Source organism: Scardinius erythrophthalmus (assembly GCF_964197995.2).
Source record: "Scardinius erythrophthalmus genome assembly, chromosome: 1".
Taxonomy (NCBI): domain Eukaryota; kingdom Metazoa; phylum Chordata; class Actinopteri; order Cypriniformes; family Leuciscidae; genus Scardinius; species Scardinius erythrophthalmus.
The window spans coordinates 62,574,999-62,599,125 of record NC_138221.1 but is presented as its reverse complement, the minus strand read 5'-3'; the positions used below and the strand labels follow the sequence as shown (position 1 = coordinate 62,599,125).

At 36.5% G+C, this 24,127-nt stretch overlaps 1 protein-coding gene across 1 annotated transcript; it reads left to right on the top strand.

Annotated features, from left to right (window-relative positions):
- On the top strand, nt 1–23,916 carry LOC308696385 (serine protease 27-like; the record flags this gene model as incomplete). The annotated part of the gene is made up of 6 exons (XM_081375087.1): nt 1–244; nt 20,961–21,123; nt 21,221–21,489; nt 21,584–21,729; nt 23,442–23,715; nt 23,903–23,916. The coding sequence occupies 6 exons, from the start codon at nt 1–3 to the stop codon at nt 23,914–23,916; spliced, it is 1,110 nt and encodes a 369-aa protein (XP_081231213.1).
- Between the last annotated feature and the right edge of the window lie 211 nt (nt 23,917–24,127).

Here is a 24,127-nt window from a genome sequence, read left to right as displayed (position 1 = left end):
ATGCCAGAGTCTGAGACATCATCAGCCATGGCAGAAGTCTTTGGCTCCCTCTTTGCAACTGGTCAGAGGAACCATCCTGATTTGAAGCAGAAGGTGAAGGAGGAGGTATATGTCTACATAGCCAAGGAAAGCACTTCTTTGGAATCCGACCCGCTTGGCTGGTGGAAGTCCAATGAAACAATATTTCCAAATCTAGCCAAGTTGGCCAAATGCTACTTGGCAGTACCTGCCACCTCCATCCCAAGTGAGAGGGTTTTTTTCAATGGCAGGTGACACAGTCACTGCCACAAGATCTACCCTCACTAGTGAAAGTGTGGACAAACTTGTGTTTCTGAAAAGAAAAAAAAACTTAAAGATACAATGAAGCTACCTTTAAGAGGTACATTGTTTAGTGATACACCAGATACACTGCCTCTATTAAGCACAGATTGTTCTTTTCTTTTATATTTTGTAGGAGATGATGGAGTTATTTACAACATACATCCTTGGATCCATTAGCGCCTACACTAAGCCATACGGCTGATATCTCTAAATAAGCTCTAACTTTAATAATGTTCGACCAAGGGAAAAAAGCTTCTGGGGGGTGTTTGGCTCGAGGTCATGGTGCAAAGGACCATAGGTTGATTTTGGTAACACTTTATTTTGATAGTCCGTTTGTTGAGACTTTACTAGTTATTAGTAGACATTCAGTAGCTTGTCAACAGTGCATCAGTTGACATTCAACAACACTGTTTCAACAGACAAGTAACATACGTTCAACTGACTGCCTATAGACTATAATGTACAATTCAAGTGTTAATCTACAGATTTTACGAAAAAGTGCCTGTTGACTGTCAATATTATTTTGCAACAGGTTATTAACCAATTGGCGACTAACTTTCAATTGTCAACCAACTTTCTGTAGAGTACCAACAACTCAAGATCAATCTGTCAGTTAAATGTCAACAGTCATGTCAGCATATGAAGTATATGATACTGTATATCCTACTCAAGGGGTCTCATATGCATCAAATTTATGATTATTTTAGCTGATTTAAAACTGTTTTTAAAAATGTTTTAACCATTTGTAGATAATCTGTTGATAGTCAACTAAAGATTAGATCTGTTGCTTGTCAACAAATAATTTTTTTATGATCAGTAGACTATTAATAGACATTATCCACTAAGTGTTAGTAGATACATTTTAGGACTATCTAATTAAAGTGAAAAACAGTTTATATCAGTAGAAAGTCTATAACCTATCAACAGATTGAAAACATACTTTTTTTGTACGTTTGGATAGATGCTGAAACGTATGATACAGACATGTCTGCAACGTAGAATTATTACTAATTCACAGCTACAAAACGTTTACGAATCATAAAGATATCTGTATCATTTCCCTTATACTGTTTTATAGATAAATGTAAGTTCCCTTAAACCTACTCCCAAACCTAAACATAAATTACTCATTTTATACAGAATATAAAAAGAATAAAACACTTTATGGACAGAGATGTGTAGGGAAATGCCAGTTTTATTAATAGCATTAAAATATATTTTGAGCCACTAACATTAATCCTACTCCTGCCCCTAAACCTACCCATAACCATTTCTTAAAACTATGCAGGCTAAAATTATGAAGAAAAACAACAGATGTGTAATCATAACAATTTTGCGCGAAAATGTAAATCGGTACCAAAAGTCGCTCAAATAACGATGTGTTGCAGTCCTCTCTGGCAGTATATAATAGTTTTGTATAAGGGACAGATCAGAATTTAAGTTATTAATCCATGAAAATGTTAACCCAGCTTCCCTCTGCGTGAAGACGGCGCGCGCGCTTCTGCATTTCAATGTTGTTTCAACTGAAACACGGCATGCTGCAATCTGTGACGAAGCAGGCGAGAGCCAATGAGCGTTTCTTCTTCTTCTTCTTGTTACTATTTAACGGCGGTTGGCATCCAGCTTATTGGTGCATTTCCGCCACCTTCTGCTCCGGAGTGTGAACCAGAAAATAGGTTTACAGACTAAATCCCCCTTCCCCACTCACACACACACACACACACACACACTTCCCAGTCATTCTGCAAAACAATAATAATAATAATTATTATTATTATAATCATGACAACAGCAATATTTATACTTTTAACCCTCCTCAATACTACATTTCTTCATATCCTATTAAAAACCCCTATTTCTCTTAAGAAAGTCATAAGAATTCTAGTCTGAACCCCATCACTGCTCAATAGCCCTTTTAATGTAATGTTCTGAACTCCCATCTCCCTCAACTTATTCCTCATCATCTCTCTCTGAGCTCCATGTCTACTACATCTCAAAACAATATGCTCTACTGACTCCTCTTCCTGGCATCCATCACATAGTCCAGTATTATGTTTCCCTATCAATTTAAGCGTTTTATTTAATAAACAATGTCCCAATCTTAATCTAGATATCACCATTTCTTCTCTCCTATTTCCACTTCCAACCCTTGTATCTTTAACTTCTCTTTGAATTTGATATAAGTGTCTCCCTTTCCCCTCTCTATCCCAACTTTCTTGCCACTTTTGATTTATTTTCTCCCATATCACACTTTTAACCTCTGCTTTACTAATACTAACTTGCATTTCTATATTTCCCTTTGTTAATGCCCTTTTTGCTAATTTATCTGCCAATTCATTCCCCCTTATCCCTACATGTCCTGGTACCCATTTAAACTTTACCTGTCTACCTTGATTTACTATTCTTGTTACTGACTGGAGTACTTCAAACAGAATATCTTGACGACTTTTGGATTTGAATGACCTTAAGCTTGTTAATACTGATGATGAATCTGAGCATACCAAAACTTTGTTCTGTCCCGTTCTTTCTACCCATCGTAATGCAATTAATATTGCCAGTATTTCCACTGTATATACCCCTAATTTATTAGATGTTCTCCTATTGATTCCTGTTCCTTTATCCGGTATCACCACCCCCAATCCTGTTGCTTCTGTCTCTGGATTCTTAGCTCCATCTGTATAGATCTGGATATATTCATTATATTTTTCCAATAACCGATTTTTGAACACTCTTTGTAAATTAATATCCTCCTGATCCTTCCTTTTTTCCTGTAACACAAACCAGTCTATCTCAGGCCAAACTATCTTCCATGGAGCAATCTCTGGATACACTATCGTGGGACTTATCCTCAAATTATACACTTCTAATTCTTTGGCTATATCATTTCCAATTCGTCCAAAATTTTCCTTTAAATTTTTCCCATACTCCCAACTTTCCTGTAGTACTGCTTTAGTAAGATGAGTACTATTATGCCCTTGTAGACCAGCCCAATAATTTACCATTAACTGTTTCCTCCTTAACTCTAGTGGTAATTCTCCCATTTCTACCTGTATGGCTGCTACAGGAGTTGTTTTAAAAGCTCCACAGCATATTCTCAGAGCCTGAGCCTGGATCACATCTAACTTTTTTAACTGAGACTTTGCTGCTGATCCAATTACTACGCTTCCATAATCTAGCACTGATCGTATTAATGCCACATATACTCTTTTCAGTGATGCTCTACTTGCTCCCCATTCTCTTCCCTTTAAACATCTCATCACATTTATTACTTTTTCCCCCTTTTCCTCCATTTTTCTGATATGATCTGCAAATGTCAATCGTGAATCCAAACTTACTCCTAAAAATTTAAAAGTTCCAGCCCTATCTAAATCTCTTCCATACATTCTTAGTTTTACGGCTTCCTGAACTCTTTTCCTAGTAAAAAAGACAGACTGTGTCTTTTCTACAGAAAATCTAAATCCCCAATCATAGCCCCACTCCACCACTTTATCAATTGCTTCCTGTATTTTCCTGACTACATAATCTATATTCCTTCCTCTCTTCCACAACGCCCCGTCATCTGCAAACAAAGACCTTTCGATGTCTTCTGGAACTCTTTCAAATATATCATTAATCATAATAATGAAGAGTAATGGGCTTATCACACTCTCTTGTGGTGTACCATTTCCAACTATGTATTGATTTGACATGTCTGTTCCTATCCTCACTTGTATTTTCCGTCCGAAAAGAAAATCCTTTACCCAGTTAAACATTTTCCCCTCCTACACCCATCTTATTCATTTGGATTAATAACCCCTCCTTCCACATCATGTCGTAGGCTTTTTCTATGTAAAAAAAATACCGCTATTAAGGTCTCTTTATTTGCTTGTGCCTTTCTTATTTCCGTCTCTATTCTTACCACAGAGTCTATTGTGCTTCTTCCCTTCCTAAAACCACTCTGACAGCTAGCCAATAATCCTCTTTTTTCAATATCATGGGTCAGTCTATCTACTATCATCCTTTCCATAATTTTGCATAAATTAGAAGTTAGCGCTATCGGTCTGTAACTAGTGGGTTTTGTTGGATCCTTACCAGGTTTCCTTATCGGAATCACTACCGCTTCTTTCCATGTATTTGGTAACTTTCCCTCCTTCCATATTTTATTATACACCTCCAGCAGCTTCAACTTTGATTTTTCCCCCAGTTGTTTTAACATAATATAACAAACTTGATCTTTACCTGGAGATGTAGGTTTTGCTGTTTTTATTGCTCTTACCATCTCTGCCATGGAAAATGGTTAGTCTATTTCATTTTTAGTATCTTCCTTTCTATTTATTTTATGATTATGCTTATTAAATGTTTCCAATCTTCTTCTTCTTCCTTCTTCTTCCAAATTTTCAGAACTATGTACCTTTATAAATGATTTTGCCATAATTTCTGCTTTCTCTTTATTAGAAACTGCTGTTTCCTCTTCAAAAGACATAACTGGATAATCCCACTGCCTCCTGTCTCCCCCCATCCTTTTAATCATTCTCCATACTTCTCCCACCAGTGTAGTTCTTCCTATTTCATCACAGAAATTTCTCCAACTTGTCCTCTTTGCTTGTCGAATTGTTCTTCTAACCACTGCCTGTGCTTTCTTATACTGAATTAAATTACTCATAGAATGTGTTCTTTTAAGCACCCTGAAAACTTTGTTTCTGTCTCTTACCGCCTGAAAACACTCTTCATTCCACCAAGGCACCAATTTTCGATTTACCCTGTTTCTCCCTTTAGGAATTGCTTCCTCTGCTGCCTTTATTATTGCTGTAGTTATCTGATTGTTAACATCATCTATACTTCCTGAAACCTCAACCCTACACTGTAACAGATTTCTGTAATTTGAACAGTATTTTACTGTAATATGTACAGTAAGATACTGTAAAATATGTATACAGTATGTTACTGTAAACAGCAAAGGATTATGGGAAAATATAGGGTCACTACTGTAATTCTTCACTACTGTAAATCAATTTACAGTAGTGAACTTGCCCGCGAAAAACTGACCAATGGCAAGAGGGATTTCTTTTCAAGTGTTTTTTTGAGGGGTGAAGTGGCAGTTAATGCACGGACAAAAGATCATGTAACTCACCAAAAAGGTTAGTATATAATTTCTATTTTATGTAAAACAAACATTTTCAAATGTTTTTACTTATGTTAACAGCAAACTAACATGATGTATCGTTTTGGTTTCGTCTGAATGGTTTTAGTGCCTTTTTTTCCTGACTGTCGTCAGAATGGTTTTTTTGGTGCCTTTATTACTGTCTTTTTTCCTGACTGTCGGCCGGGTCGCTGTCATATTAACTGGTGAGTAAGTTAAGTTCACCTATATTAGCCGAAATATTCTTTAGTTAAAACTATAAAAAATAATGGTTGTGTGTTCCTCTGCCTCTTTAACGCAAGTTAGCTCATCAGGCGGGCGGAGTCGTCGGTAACGTTAACCGAGCTAACAGCGAACTCAACGTGAAATACTGAGGTAAAGTGAGATAGACGAAACCCTTGTTAAAGTGCGGGTTTTAAACAATATTTTCACGTAGGCCTATATGATTTATTTTCAGGTTTGTGATCTGGATAATGCCATCTGCAACGATGGAGTGTGTTGGAGCCTTTTCATTGTGATAACATCAACTGGTATGTAACGTTATGGTCAACTTCACCTAAATTAGCCGAAGTAAACTTATTAAACAGAGAAGCATAATAACTTTGGTATGTTCTGTCTCCTCTTTCACAACTTTTTGGCAGATGTACAACGTAAATACTGAGTAAAACTAAGTTAAAGGGATAACGTAGTAGCAGAGACCTTAAACAGAAAATTATGTATGTCATCATTTACTCGCCCACAACGTGTTCTAAACCTGCATGAAGTTCTTTCGTCTGAACATAAAATAAGATATTTTGAATAATGTTAGTAAATAGTGGCTGGTCCGCATGGACTTCTATAATAGAAAAAATACTTTGGATGTCAATGGGGACCAGTAACTGTTTGGTTGCTCATGTTCTTTAAAATATCTTCTTTTGTATACAGCACATTAAATAATTCAATGGAAGTTATGAACAAGTTGAGGGTGAGTAAATGGTGACAGAATTTACAATTTTGAGTAAACTAACCCTTTATCCAACACCATTGTTAATTTCATATTTTGTTTTATTTTCAAGTTTGTGGTCTGAATTATGTCGTCTGAAATGTCGGAGGTGTATTTTGGAGTCTTTTTTGTGATTGCCTTCGTAATGGTGATAACATTTACAGGTGAGTAAGATGACATCAACTAAATTAGCTGAAGTATGCATTAGTTAAGGCAAACATGTTCTTTTCTGTTCTTTATTTTGAATTTGCAGCGGCCATTCCCTCCGGACTGTACATCACTGCTGACGCTCTCCACTAATACACAGAACGGGTTGACGTTGGAGGAGGAAGAGGAGAAGGAGGAGGAAAGGGTTAGCAATATACCATTATCAATATAGCAAAGTTTTGCTAACTAATATTTTTAATGTTGTTTAATTGATTAAAAACTATAAACACAATACAACATTATATCTTACCTCATCTTCACCCCACATGTTGTTGTTGTTAGTAATAAGTTCTGTTATTGTATTTTAGTTTTTTTTCTGTAAACTATAACACTAAAAGGCTGCTGTGACTTTGTCTGTTTCAGGAGAGTCTGTTCTCAAAGCAAAAACATGGATGCTGACAATGAAGGGCAGAATCATCATCCAGTTACAACTGCTAACAGACGACTCTTCAGTATTAGCTGTCTATTTTGTCGAATGCAGAATCAGGTAAACCAAAATATATATATATATATATATATATTTTTTTTTACATTACATTACATTTACATGCATGCATTTGGAAGTCACTTTTATCCAAAGCAACTTACATTGTATTAAGTTTAAATTAAATTATCCATTCCCTGGAAATCTAAGCTATACAGGAATGTATTGAAATGCTTTAATGATTTGAATGTAATGTATTATGGGGTAATACCATCCCTGTAGGTTAGGAAATTGGCAAAAATTTGATGATTCGATAGTATTGCATTATTTGGGCCACAATTCAATATTATTGCGCTTCCTAACATTGCGATACAGCAAGTATTGTGATTCGATTCTGCGATATATTGCGATTCATGTCCCCCATATTATTCAAAGACATTACAAAAAATAAGACTGCTCAACTCACTTCAAATGTCACATTAAATCTGTAAACATCTTCTACACATTTACTGGAGGCTAGTGCAAAAACTTTGTCCTTGAACATTCAGGACACAGGACCTTATTACAGAACGTAATTATATGAACGCGTCACCACCGCATTAGCACCAAAAACATGGAGATTTTATTTTAGAGAATAATTACACAACCTATTCGATATACTATAATTCTATAATTAAATAAACTAATCGAATATCCAAAAATTGTGACTCATCCCTGCATGTAATACCTTGTTTTTTTCCCAAAATCTTCACTTAGGTCTCGATTTTCGAAGGGGATTATAAACGTTTCTTCCTTGGTTCGCTTTTATTTAGGCCTATTACATTCACATTCTTTACTGTGGTAAAGTAGAAAAACGTTGTAGGACAGATAGCCTACATTTTTACTTGCACGTCAGATTCATTTCAACACAGTTTTTGCTTGTTATTAGACATGTACGGCGCGTCAAGTTTATTTGATTTTTAGTTTCGCTCTCTTTGGCAGCGCAATTTCAAACATAGCTTAAATGTCTTGCCCTTGTGGAAGATTAAATTCACTTTTCATACCTTTTACAACAAGTAGAAAACATGAAGATATCAGAAAATAGATCGATGGTCTCTTTCCTCCTCGTGTCATCCCTCTCAAAGCACAGAGCTTCATGTGGAATCACGTGTCTTTGTGTGGAAGTATTAAACGAAAGGTTTTTTTTTTGTATAGATTTAACTTTTCTATTATGTAAGTTTCTAATATTTACTGATATGTATTTGAATGCTTTACAGGCTTTGTGTTGCTTCTTTGACGGAATTGCTCAAATAAAGACTTTTTTGCTCGAATAAACTACATTTTTTTATTTCAATTTTCATAATAACCCCCCAACCACTGCAGGTAGTTGGTCCATTACCACCGCAGTGGTAAAAAAAACTGCCACCGTCACAGCCTTATAACCTATATTGGAATACTTTGCGCTACTGTATCAATATAATTGCGTGCGCAAAATATCGTGACACTGAACAGAATCGATTTTTCCCCCACCACTACTGTAGGTGGATTCAGAATCAGATGTAGTGCTTTTATTAACGCCAAAGTACATGCAGCATCAAGTTAGAGGGTTAGGGGAAATTCTGCCAACACCGGTCTGAAAAAATTATATATTTTTCCCTGCTTGTGTTTGCAGGTTCATTCTGAGAGTCAACCCTGATGGCACCAAACACCAAAGGCACAGATCAGATGGAAATCTGGAAAGGTCCAAAGAAAAGCATCAGCCTGAAACCCTCAGTGTTTCTCATCAGAGAGCTTGTCAACTTTGACTGGCAAAATTACTGAAATGTAACAACACAACACTGACTTTGACTGTATTTTATTGTTTTAAGGCCTGTTTTGCTTTTCAGTGTGTGTACGTTTTTGCCATGCTACAGATATAAATGGTCACCAGGAGATTAATTCTATGGACTTTGGAGATGTTGCCTTTTTTTTTTCTTCAGCTAGTGGCTCCTAAAGGTCAAGATTTGTAATTTGTACTTCTAAAACAAAATGTTCAACGATTAAAAAGAATATTATAAGGACAAATGTTTGTGAGTTATTGTGATTTTTTTGGGGGGTGGGGTAATCATAAATTAAAAAAAGAAAATTTAAATGATGAAAATAAAAAAATACAAAAAAATCAATACTAATACTGTAAATGAAAATACGGTAATAATACTGTAAATGCAATTACAGTAAATGGTACAGTATACTGTAAGTGAAAGTACAGTAATAATACTGTAAAACATTTTACAGTAACTTACTGGCATCCAGCTGCCAGTAAGTTACTGTAAAATTTACAGCAACCTCTTTACAGTGTAGTCATGGAATCATCACTCAAATTCTTAAACTTATCCCAATCAGCTTTCCCAAACTTCCACTTAGGAATTATCTCTTCTGGACCTACTTCCAATCTTTGACCCACTGAACAAAAGACAGGGTAGTGATCACTCCCCACTGTAGTAGATGTCCAAACTTCCCAATTACTATTTCCAACCAGTGAATTATACACTAAAGTTAAGTCTAATGCAGACTCTTTCCCTGTTGATACATTTATTCTAGTTCCTCTCCCATCATTCAAACAGACCAATTCTCTTTCATCCATCAATTCTTCGATTACCTTACCATTAGCATCTGTATGTATACTTCCCCATACTGAACTATGCGCATTGAAATCTGCACACCATATTATTTTTGGTCTATCTTGCCTTAATATCCTTAGTAGGTTGTCTATTTCCAATCTTTTACATGGGTTATAGTAATTAATAATACTAATTTCCCCTCCCTTTTCCCACATCTCCATCACTATGTACTCCTGTTCATCCCCTATCTCCAGTATTCTATATGGAATTCCTGTCTTTATGAATATAGCACATCCCCCTCCTCCTTCTCCAGTATTCCTATCTCTATTCCTGTATATCCATGTATTTTATAATCTAAATTTGGCTTCAACCAAGTTTCTTGCATACACACTACATCTGGCTTTTCATCCAACTCATTCAAAAAATGTTTAAATTCCTGTCCATTGGTCAATAAACTCCTGGCATTCCATTGTAATATTAGAACCATTATTATTATTATCCAATACATGACACTTCTTGGCTTGACTGATTAGTAAGGATTTCCCTCACCTCTTCCCATGTCAGTCCTACTAATCCTAAGTGGTTCACTGCAGCTTTGACCACCAACTGGATTTTTTCATTTTTGGATTTTACTTCTGCTGTACTATTTATTACACCTGCAATAAAAGTAACCAGTTCGATTTTTTTGACATACACTCCTTCAGAGACACTTTGTTTTTGCTCTTGTACAACCATATCTACTTCCTTGTGCGTTTTATTTTCCCTCTCTCTTGTTACTTTAACAGCTTCTGCATAAGTAATTCTTTTTTCCACTCTTATCTTTTGGATATTTGTCTCCCTTTTCATTACTTCACATCCACTAAAAGCCACATTGTGGGCTCCTCCACAATTGCAACATTTTGGAGATATCCCTGAACCACACAGTCCATAGTCATGGTCCCCTCCACATCTTGCACATCTTTTCTGCCTTTTACAGTTTTTTGCTGTGTGGCCAAACCTTTGACAATTGAAGCACCTCATTGGTTTTGGTACAAACATCCTCACTGGATAACTCATAAACCCCAGAAATACTTTCTTTGGCACACTCTCTTCTTCAAATTCTATTGACACCGTTTCACTGTCCTTTACCACTCCATCCCTTTTTGTTTTCATTCTTTGTACACTCAGAATTTTTGCTCCCTTAATATTCTTCTTTAATTCCTCCATATTTACACTCAATGGTACCCCTGTAATCACTCCTATTTTTCCATCTTTTTTCCCTGTTCCCATCCTTCCTGAGTTTTCCACCTTACATTTTGCTATATCCTTAATTTTCAGAGCTTTATCCATTTGTCCTGCATTGGCACATCTCACAAATAAATTCCCATCATTAAGGATTTTTGCAAATTCAATTTCCCCTATTTTAGACGCCAGAGTTGATGTTAGCACAAACGGGCTAACCTTCTTCATGATTGCCTGGCTCTTTTCACTAAATCGTATTACAACCTCATATTTCTCAATTTCTTTAAAAAGAGTCTCCTGTCTTTCTTCATCACTTTCAGAATCTTCATCTTTATCACTTCTTACTCTTTTATTTCTTTTATCTTTATCATTCGATCTTCCCCTCTTAACCACCCCCCATTCATCATATCTTCCTTCGTTACTCTCCATTTTCTCCCCCCTACCTTCCTCTGATCCATTCACGGAGCAGTCGAGCTCCACCGCCTAATATTTCCGAAGAATATAACTTTACTCCGAAACTTGTTGAAAGCCGAAACAAAAAAGGTTACTTCCGCGATCCCAACGTCCCCCCAATGAGCGTTTGATATCACTGCCGTAAAACATGTCGTAACGCTTCTTGAGGGCGCAATTTTTGAATTTAAATTCATCACGAGCCGCGAGCGCGGGATTTGACATTTACGGTCGCTGCTGAGAAGATGGAGATCGCTGGATGTCGATGAAGGGCTGAATTTGGATCTGTTTCTTGCTTGCGTATGGATTATAAAGATTTGGATTACATCTAACGTTACGTTAGCTAATACAAATTATGTATTTTGTTAATATATTGTGTTTTGGTGTTTTATGGTTCTATAGGAGAAAATGCCTTTTGTGTCTCACCGTAACGTTAAATAAACTAAATGTTACAAAATGGTTAAACGATTAAAGAAGGTATTGTTAAGGGTTTAAACTATAGTCGTGTCTGTTAATCCTCCGAAGCGAGTTTGCAGCAGGAACAGAGATTATTTCTTAAATGAGTAACTGTTATAACATTAAACTGCATTTAATAAAATAAAATGCTAAATGTATTAATTAATAATTATTGTTATTTGTTGTTTATAACTTTTGATCTTGGCCTCAGGCATTTGAAATGATGTAGACTATTGAGAGTTTTCTCATTTGGAATGCTCAATATAATTTTTTTCACATAATCAGATGGTTCAGATGTAATCGTGATATCCTAGTAAATAATGGGTTGTATTATTTTTAATGTATTTAGCTAATAAAAGTGACTTTTTTTTTCTCTGATGTGCTGATAGTCCTAAAATATATCTACTAACGCTTAGTTGAGAATGTCTATTACTGATCATATATTAATCTGTTGATAGGTTATAGACTTTCTACTGATATAAACTCTTTTTCAATTTAATTAGATAGTCCTAAAATGTATCTACTAACGCTTAGTTGAGAATATATATTAATAGTCTACTGATCATAAACAATTTCTTTGTTGACAAGCAACAAATAAGCAACTACATGTAATCTTTAGTTGACTATCAACAGATTATCTACAAATGGTTAAAACATTTTTAAAAACAGTTTTAAATCAGATAAAATAATCATTAATTTGATGCACATGAGACCCCTTGAGTAGGATATACAGTATCATATACTTCATATGCTGACATGACTGTTGACATTTAACTGACAGATTGATCTTGAGTTGTTGGTACTCTACAGAAAGTTAGTTGACAATTGAAAGTTAGTCGCCAATTGGTTAATAACCTGTTGCAAAATAACATTGACAGTCAACAGGCACTTTTTTGTAAAATCTGTAGATTAACACTTGAATTGTACCTTATAGTCTATAGGCAGTCAGTTGAACGTATGTTACTTGTCTGTTGAAACAGTGTTGTTGAATGTCAACTGATGCACTGTTGACAAGCTACTGAATGGCTACTAATAACTAGTAAAGTCTCAACAAACGGACTATCAAAATAAAGTGTTACCTTATATTTGTCTCATTTTATTGTCTGATTTGTTTTCATTTTATTTACATGATAATATTAAACATATTTATTGCTGTGTTAAGTTTTTTACTCATTGTTTTTTTACTGTGACACAAAAACAGTCCTTTTCAAAAAAAAGTTTTAATGACGTCGTTTCATGGAAACACTGCCCTGGCATGACATTTTTATTGATCTAAAAAAAAAAAAATGTGTTTGTTTAGCTGGTGTTGTACAATTTTAATTTTTCCCGTGTTTAACAGGACAAACAGGTTCAATGTGTATCTGCAAGTGCGTGTGCATTCCATTGTAACAAAAGACAAATGTTTACAAACTTGTAAAATAAATCCACTTTTCACACAATGAGCCACTTTACTCCACTTGAACTATTGAGGTACAGAGATACAAACAGTACTTTCTTATTTGTTGTGCTTTGTGATCTACAGGAATGTTTAGCAACCTCAGCTCTGTTTTCTGAAACATAAAATCAAGCTTTTTTCTTCAGAAATAATTTCATTGTGTTAAATTCAACAATGCCCAAGACATAGTTCGTCCAAAAAATGATAATTCTGTCATCATTTACTCACCCTCATGTTACTCCAAACCTCAAGTTGTATACAATATACTCAGAAATTGTACTTAAGTTAGTACAGATGTACATGTCACAGTCATGTTCGGTTTAGTTCTATTTTGTTTAGTTCCTTGTGCCTGTCTGAGTTTTTGTTAGTTTATATGGCTACCCATTAGTTAATCATTAATCGGGTTTGGTGCGCACCAAACAAGTGGTCTAAGACCACTGAAAAAATGGGTCTCGGTCCGCTTCGGATTAAATATGAATGCAACATGGACAATATATATGTAAACGAACCAAAAACAGGAAGATGAGACCCTAAAAAGACCCTATACTGTCACAGTGTCTGGTTTTGTGTATCCCCGGGTAACCACTAGAGGTCCTCTTCCCCCACGGTGTCATTCACTCATGAACTGCATTTCCCATAATCCTTTGTCTGAACTCATCACTGATCATTGCACACAGCTGTTTCCACTCACATTGTTTGTACCTGTCTATTTATACCCTGTCTGTTTCTGTGATTGTTGTGGATTCCTTGTTTAATGTCTTTTTGCACTTCTCTGTTCCACTCCTGGTTGTTTTTGGTTTATCGGACGGTCTTGTATGGATTTTTGACCTTTTGCCTGGCTGGATTGTGAGTAAGGATTACCCCATTAAACTGCACTTGGACCTTACCTTTTTGTGTGTGCATCCCATGACATATACATCATAAAAGCCGACCAATCAGGTTGAGCATATCCCGATACCTTTTAGGTATCTTTAGGTTCGGCCAAACTGAACGCTAAGCGAGCCAGGACTAAATGTTGTTGTTTTTTTGGTCTGGACCAAACAAACCAACTGAACCAAGCAAACCTCCCTGTTTAGTTCAGTTCTGTGTCCAGTCTCGTTAATGATTTGTCTTATGCTTAGATTCCAGTGATCTCCAGTGTATTTACGTATTAGAGTTACTATTAAATACTATTTTGTTTCTCCTGCTTCTTTGTATGATCTACACAGCCACCTCGTAACAAATTTTACTCACTTAAAATTTTTGGTTACACTTTATTTTAAGGTGACAGTTACATTGTACTTACTCACATAAGTACTGAGTAATTTTAATAAACTTCATGTACTTTACTATGGAGTTACGGTTAGGGTTAGGGTTTGGGTTTGATTTAGGGTTAGCTACTTGTAGCTATGCATAATTTACTGTTATTACTACAGTAAGTACATGTAGTAACGTGTAACTACGTCCACCTAAAACAATAAAGGTATCCATAATATATTGTACAAATGCATTTAAAAGTAAAAAGTAAACACTTTTGATTTTAATTTTTTTTGTTTTTTTTTTTGTTTTTTATGCAAAAACTTTGTAAAGAAACCTCCCCGGTGAAAAAAAAAATATATATATATGCTAAGTATACTTGCAGCCAGACTAATTATCAGTATACTTCAAGTGTGTTAATGATTAGTTAACTTGAAGTGTGCTATTTTCAAACAACTAATTTTGTACTAAGCATATTTTTGTTGTAATTAAATTGTAGAAAAGCATAACTTTAAGTGCATTTAGTGTACTTTTGTGTACTAAATTGGATCAACTTCAAGTATACTTAGTAGACTTTAAGCATATGCCTGTGTAGGGACAAATTACATACTTGATTAGTGATATTAAAGTGTACTTTATTTGTGTTACAAGTACATTACAAAATTATTACAAATGTCTTCGAAACATACAAGCAATATACAATAACATACACACACACATATATGTTTATATATTAATTTAGCGTTTTTGCCTTTTATTAGGATAGGACAGTAGCTAGACAGGAAGTGAGGTGGGAGACAGGATCGGGAAAGGTCCACGAGCCGGGACTCGAACACAGGTCTCCCGGAGCACAACGGCGCTACATGTCGGCACACTTTCCCACGAGGCTATTGTGATGTGATATATTTCAGTAAAAAGTATAAAGTCATTAATACCTTTGGCTTATTCCAAACACTACAAATTGTATACTTTGTTTTCAATAACAAATGTACATTAATAGACAAATAAAACTTAGCTATACTTTGAACAAAATACTATTGTATATAATGTATTTTGAAAGTATACTTTCAATGCATTGTTACAATAATCATTTCCAGCACACAGTTAAAATATACCTAAAATATATTTTTAATAAGGTGCAAATAAATACACTTTTAAAAAAATAAATTGAAAAAATAAACCCGGGGTGGAACGGCACCGTGTAATGAGGTGAACACTGTTCCACTCCTGAGGGGCTCCTGAGCCTTCTTCGCAAGCAGAACGTTCCGCAGATCGGCCTTGCACTTCGAAGACTTCTGCTGAGGGTGCCATCCCGCACCCCACTCTCTGATGCCACATTAGCTGCCCCATTGAACTAGGGCTTTACTTTAAGCTATTGCATCTCTGTAGTTTCACAGTAAACAGTAAAATAAGTTAGTAAAATCAACTTAATCTTTACAACTCATCATCCAGAATGACTCTTTGATGTCTGCCCCACTGTGAATTATCACCCTTTTGCTCCACTCACACACTTCAAAGACACTTGGGACATCTGATTGTTCTCAATGAGAGAACAGTACAGATTTGTCAATGAATTCCCTTAAAAAAAGTTCTCTCCACTAATACATTGACAAATCTGCCTAATAATAATAAAAATACATTTTATTTATAATGTGCTTTTCTAAAACTCAAAGCACTACAGACAGCAAAAGCAAATAAAATACAGAAGTACAAGAGTGATACAAAAATAATTATGACAGTCTGTATTACAGTATACATAAGCAATATTAAAAATATGTACGTTTTTAACAACTTCTTGAAACTGGCTAATCGTGAGCTTAGAATTATAAGGTTCTATCTCCGTTTAGGGTAGTTCTGAGATATTGAGCATCAAAGTTTTTACATCCCAGCTGGCAATGGAGAGATGGAACCTTTTTATTTTATTAATAACTACAAACAAAATATTTTTTTTTACAAAAATAACACCACACAGGCATTAATAAACACCTAATGGATCAGATTATGTCAAAAACTCAATTTCGACCAAAAGTGGAGATAGAACCTTATAATTCTAAGCTCACGTAATGTGGGAATATCTCTAACAATAAAAGGAAGTGCATTCCATAACCTGGGTGCAGCAACAAAGAAAGATTTCTCCCACATAGATTTTGTGATTTTTTGTGGTTTTATTTCCTGCACACACTCCGAGAGATTTTTAGAGGTGACTGTGTCCCGTTCTAAACCCAGACTGAAAAGGTTCAAAAAGCTCATTGGATGACAAGTGTGAGTGGAGTTGTGCCACAACAACACATTCCAAACCCTTAGCAAGAAGGGGCAGATTTGAAATATGCCTGTAATTTGATAGGTCTGACTTATCACATAATGAATGAACATGCATTTCCTCAGTACATGTTGTGTATTATTACTGTTTGTATGTTGTTGTTTTTTTATATTGTATAATGTTATGCATGCCTGATGATAGATCTAGTGGTCAATGTAGCCCCGTCTAGGTGGTGTCTCCTATCAAAATATTCCTCATTTAATAACTCACACTTTGGTGGATTATCGCCTTTTTCCGTATGCATCACATGGCACAAACTCATATGAAAACATAACCTCATAAAATAGTTTTATTTTCAGAAATACTAAAAGCACCTCATGAACTTTCTTCGATCTACTCAACATTAAAAAGTCACCAGAAACAAAAATCGTATTTTCTTTTTACAAGTTTAGATTTCAGAGTTTGCTCAGGTGACAATTACGCATGACTGAGAATGTCCCTATTACACTTTCAGACATATACCGGTTGCTCAATTAGAAACCTGAATAGGCGTTATGAAGGGTGTTATGAACAATGATGGCGTTAAAATGTGATGAGAGAGTGTGTGGGTGTGTGTGTTGGAAACAGGTTAGCAGGACTATTTAAGAGCAGGACTGCAGGTGTCCGTGTTGTCAGAGATGAAGATGAAGATGATCCACATACTCTGTGTAGCATTTGTCGTCTCTCTTCTAATGAGTGGTAAGACCTTTTGTTGGATAATTGATACTTTAGGATGCCTAATAATTCATTTTGACTAACATACTATTGCTTACTTTTATGCAACTACGTTTTATATTGCATGTACACTTTTTGGTTACACTTTATTTTAAGGTGTCATTGTTATAGTGTAATTATATATTTAAGTACTAAGTAATATTAAGCAACTACATGTACTTACTATAGGGTTAGATTAGGGTTTGGTTGAGGGTTAGTTGAATGTAATTATGCATAATTTACTAATTTACTAATTACTAAGCAGAGGTGGGAAGAGTAAAAAATATTCTACTCAAGTAAAAGTAAAAAGTAGCTCATAAAATGTACTTTTTTTGTACATTTGGAGTGCTTTCAGTACAGAGAACAATGACAAAAATCGGTGTTGCCTACACAGTGTTATCCTCTTTTTAAAATGTGCACCCTGTTGACTTCAATGGGGCAAGTTTTAAACCTGCTTTTAGCCTCTTAACATCCTTGATGTGTCATTACAAGTGCACAGCCATGTGAGTGATTCCTTCAGAGTGAACACGGTGAATCTGACTGCAGTAGATGTGAAAGATATGAATAAAAGTGATGTTAATTCAGCCAGCGCACATACCTGTATTTACTTCCTGTTTTCGGTCGAAGTCCACAGTAGTCGATTGTCGAGTTCACGCGCAGAGGTTTAGTTACCTAGTCACTTTTTTTCATATCTTTCACATCTACTGCAGTCAGATCCACTCGTGTTCACTCTGAAGGAATCACTCACATTAGCTGTGCACTTGTAATGACACATCAAGGATGTTAAGAGGCTAAAAGCAGGTTTAAAACTTGCCCCATTGAAGTCAACAGGGTGCACATTTTAAAAAGAGGATAACACGGTGTAGGCAACACCGATTTTTGTCGTTGTTCTCTGTATTGACAGCACTCCAAATTTACAAAAAAAATGAGCTCAATGTAAAAATTGACCGGAGTTCTCCTTTAACAGCAGGGGTGGGGTGGGGGACTCTCCTGTGTGGGGTTGTAAAGGTATGAGATTTTCAAAGTATGATAACCATCTCAGAAAATATCACGGTTTACGGTATTAATGAATTATTAAATAAATAAACTGTATTATTAAATCATCAGTTAAATGAATGAAAATTGATGAAAATGAAGATTTTTTTTTTTTTTTTTTTTGGTTGAACAAATGCTTTTATCATAACAAACTTGAAACCATTTGTTTGTTCAATAAAACATGTCTAATCAACTAAATTCGATCATTGATAATGAATTAGATTAAAAACTTATTTTTAACATTGTTAATTTATATACATTTTTATGAATAATAGAGTCATTGTAATGTATTCCACTGGAGGCAAGTGTAGATTAGAATCCAAGTGCAGTTTATTTACAAAATGTGATCAAACTTAAAACAAAGGCATGGCGTGGCATAAAACTCAAGGTAGAAACATAAACATGAACGTGACACTTACCTAAATGTTACAGTGAAACAAAACTTGACAAAGACACATGGCAAACATGAGGGCTTAAATACACACAAGACTAATGACAAGACAAGGGACACCTGTGAACAATGAAACAATGAACCGAGGACAACATGACACATCCGACAAGGGAACACATGGCAGGATCACATTACTTGAGCAGGATATCACATGACAGACATTAAACAGGAACATGAAACATAACCAAATCGTGACATACAACCCCCCACCTGCCCACACACACAAAATAGCCAGCCCATTCTCATCCCAAGGCGTCATATACTGACGCTTTTGACATTTCATCAACATCGAATGCACATGGCACCCTTTAGCGTCAATATGAGACGCAGATAGATATGGGCCAGAAGGCGCCTCATAGCGGTCTAACCCTAACCCTACCCCAGACCTAAACCTACCCATAACCGAACAAAGCTCTGTGCGTGTCATATTGACACTAAAGGGTGCCATGTGCGTTCGCTGTAGACGAAATGTAAAAAGCATCAGTATGTGACGCCCTAGGATGAGAATGCGTTGAAATAGCTGTGGCGATTATCATAAGTGCTGCATCCTCTGGAGCTCACTCAGGCGCAGCGACGATCTAGTCCGAAGACACAGGCACGGCTGACCTGGCATGAACAGTCTCTGGCTCGGCAGGCATGACGTGAACAGATTCAGACCCGGAGTCGGCAGGCATGACGTGAAGAGACTCAGGCTTGACAGGCTTGACGTGAAGAGACTCAGGCTTGACAGGCATGACGTGAAGAAACTCAAAGTTTACTGTGGGTTTTGCGGACAAGGAGCCCTGCAAGACCACAGTACCCTCCAAGCCAGAGCCTCTTCACATCATGCCTATTCAAATTTTATGTCATTCAAAATTTTCTCCTAGCTAAACCAAACTTTCATTTTGACGAGCTGTAGTGAAGACCTGTCTCAGAGTGTATTTGACATTTTCTCAAATAAAATTATGAAAATGTTCAGGGGTTCTCCCAGAGCAGCTCTGGAAATGTTCATGTAGGATACTCATCATATTATTTGTGAGATGCTGATAACAGCATGAGCGCGTTGTGTACTTGAGTAGCCTATGTAGCTAGAAACAGCAGCTCATTCATACAGACACACAAAACAAGCTGATTATATATTTACATAGCAGTATTTTTTGTGCTTTAATATTCACAGACCATGTGGCGATTGGATTTATTGCACATCTCTACTTTCGATTTATTCATCCATCCATCCATCACTTGTCGTGTTTTACGTGACATCTGCGTTATTTAGGCTAAATTCAATTTTAATGACTGGATTCCTCTGCATCACGGAATTCATTCTGCTTTAAGTTATAAACGGGACATCTGCACGGAGGGATGGTGTTCTCTGTTTCCTCCTTTTGCATCCACTTTGCATTCACGTTTTTTGCTAATTGGATACCTATCCTCAAGGACAACCTTGTTTCTACATCCAAAGTATTCCAATACTGGCAATACTGTTCACTTCATAAAATAGTGTTTCGCTTTCAGCTGGGTCTGATGGCGTTTCGCTTTCAGCTGGGTCTGCATCACCTTTTTGTACGTTTGTTTTCCCACCCTTCAATCAATGCAATAGTTTCCGGAGAGCGATTTTTTTTCCCCCTTGTATTTTTTTTTTTACTCAGTAACGGATATGATTTAAAATGTAGCGAAATACAATACTTCAAACCAAACATAGTTAAGTAAAAGTAAAATTATAGAAGAAGCACACACAGTAGAAGTAAAAAGTAGAAGTACATACAGAAAAACTACTCAATTACATAATGTGAGTAAATGTCATTTGTTACTTTTCACCTCTGTATAGTAAGAAAACATGTAACATATGTAACAAGGACAATGTAAAATAAAGTGTTACCCACTTTTTTTCTCCACTTAAGTTATCGGTAACTAAACTTTGTTTCTTATTTTCTAGGGTGTGGCGCACAACTGGATGGTAACTAGTTTTTCAACAATTTAAGTAGCCAAAATCCTTTAAAAATGACCAACTGTTTGTCTAAAATGTGTTTTCTTTACCTTGTCCATTGTCAGTGTGTGGCAAAGCACGTTTCAACACAAGGATAGTGGGGGGACTGAATGCACCTGCTGGGGCTTGGCCATGGCAGGTCAGCCTTCATAGGAGCGGGAGCCATTTTTGTGGTGGATCCCTCATCAACAATCAATGGGTTCTGACAGCAGCTCACTGCTTTAACAGGTAATTATAATAAACCAACCCTTGCAATTATTTAAAAAATAAAATCATTCAATTGATGTGGAGAATGCTTAACACTTCCTTTTCTACCATATTCCAGTGTTTCAACCTCTGGCCTAATTGTGTACCTGGGCCGACAGACTCAGGAAGGAACAAATGCAGATGAGGTGTCCATAGGTGTCTCTAGTATCATAAAACACCCAAACTACATTGGCAGCACTAACGATAACGACATCACTCTTCTGCAACTGGCTTCGCCAGTGAATTTTACTGACTTTATCAGTCCGGTCTGTCTGGCTTCCTCAAACAGTGTGTTCTTCAACCAAACCCCCAGCTGGGTCACAGGATGGGGAACGATTCATTCAAGCAGTACGTATTTAATTTAACTAACCTCGATCAGAGTTACAGGATACTGTCCTTCGCAATAGTTGACGTATATTTGATCATTTTATGTGTTTCTCAGCTCCCCTGCCTTCACCGCAAACTCTACAGGAAGTGGATGTGCCTATTGTTGGAAACAGGCAGTGTAAGTGTCTTTATAGTGTCTCAACAATCACAGACAACATGATATGTGCTGGACTATTGGAAGGGGGCAAAGACTCCTGTCAGGTAACAACTCCCATACTTCTGTTTGTGTTATTTCATATAGTTTTAATGTGCTGCTGATATTGCATTCGCGACAGACCACTCCATTGGAGGTATAGCCTCGCAACCCTTCACCGTTCCTCCGTCAAGGATAGTGAGGGGGGAAAGCTATTCGGGCAGTTTCTGGCAGAGAAAGGTGCCGTCCACTACCTGATAAGCTCTTCATGCACTTCGGGAAAGAAAGGCACTGGGGCAGTGAGCTGAGAACCAGTGCCAGAGCACACAGGGGAATGACCGCGGCAACACTGAACAGTGAACTGAAACAGTGAAGCACTCACTTGTTCGCCCTCTAACCAGCCGTCAACAACACAGAACATTGATGCTGTTAAAACAGCAGTTGAGAGCTCAAAGCTCGCGATCACCGCTGCACTCGGGCTGCACTGGGAGAGTCTTCCTAGAAGAACACAGACACACTCGCTCGTTGTAAACAACAGCACTCTTCAGAGACATCGAAGTCGATCGGCTCCGAAGCGAAAGACAAGTGGTGCGTGCATCCGCTTCCATGTTTATACCCGAGCTGCGGGGCGGAGCGTGAGATGCAATTCACGCACGCCAGTGTACATTGGCTCATTTTAAAAATACTCGAAGATGACAGGCTCCCTAAGCGTGATCCCAATCAGCCGTAACGTACGACTACATCGAACGTGAGCGACTGAAAGGGAACTTCCCTGCACAGTCAATGACTTAGTATATTGTATTTTATTTTAGTTTTGCATGCAGAAATGTAATTTATATATATATATATATATATATATATATATATATATATATATATATATATATATATATATATATATATATATATATTGTTTGTACTGTGATGAAGAAGACTTGAGATTGTTTTATAGACCAGGGCTTTTGAAACTTTTTAATGCCAATGGCCCCCAAATATTATGATCCCCTTCCAAAGGCAGCCAAACATTTTTATATTTTCATAAAAGACCCAAGTATACTGTGTGAGAAACTGTGTGGTATAAAGGCAACATGTTGTTTGCAAAATTAAATAATTGGTTTTTATACAGCTAGATAAAATTAACTCATAACTGAAAAATGCAACTGAACAAGGAAGAAGTTTATAGATGAACAGATAAGGACGATCCCCCATTCCTTAAATATAAATACAGCTATATATACAGTATATTCATACAATACTATAATACCACATAATATGTGAGAAAAAGTGTGATTTTGTTGTTGGCAAAAATAAATAATTGGCTTTTATATTGTTAGTTTACTAAAGCTAATGCAAAATTTGAAAAATATTATCTGGAAAATAATTTATTAAGTTTTTTTACTTACATTTTGTAAAATCTTTTCCCCCTCATTTTCCTCTCACTTTCCCCCCTAGAATATTCTTTACTTTTTCGTTTGAAAACCCCTGGTATAGACATACTTGTGTGTGGTCATTGTCTTGTTGTAGTTTTCATGTGACAAGTCTTCCAACCATAACAGTATAATTTTCAATGACGAGTGTTGATCGTCCATAAAAAAGAAGCACTAAAATCTTCAGGACATTTCCTAACATAAGACTGGCTTGATGCTTTAAACATGCAATAACAAGGATGTCATCTTCCCATTATTCCTTCATATTATATATTACGGCTGTTAACTACAACTGGAATAGATGTGTAGAAAAGGTTACTTGGCATGTCACTAACCTGTTCTTCATCCTTCAGGGTGACTCTGGAGGTCCTATGGTCAGCAAACAGGGTTCGGTCTGGATCCAGTCTGGAGTTGTGAGCTTTGGCATAGGTTGTGCTGAACCCAACTTACCTGGTGTGTATGCGAGAGTTTCTAAGTACCAGAACTGGATCAATGAGCATATCACCACCAACCAGCCAGGCTTCATTACGTTCACCTCCAATGGTACTGACAGTGACCTGAGCACCAGCTGTACTGATGTGCCTGCCATTACGACAACTACTGCCCCTCCAACTACAACTGTCCCAAGTGAGTTTCCTTCAAGTTATAAGATCCTGAATAAAACATGCATTCATTGTTTACTTGGCAACTTGTCCAAGGACTTTTGTGGATTAAAAGTGTACTTGATTTCAAAGTGTTTTTACTTAAAGGGGAACTTGGTAACTCTAGCCATTTCTTGGCTAATTTTCACTTTCGTTGTCGCTTGTTTTCTCAGTGAGCTCCACCTAACGCTCTGGGGCGTATATTTCACAACACTGTCGTAAAAAAAAAAACTCACTTGCGGCGCCCTCCTCCCCCTTTCTACCGCTGCTTATGTGCATTTGTTATTATCAGAGCTGGCCAAATTTATCGTGTGGAGCTATGTCTACCGAGGTGTGTAATACATCATACACAGTATCATAGAACATTGACATGTACATTTTGTATTGTGTTATCAACC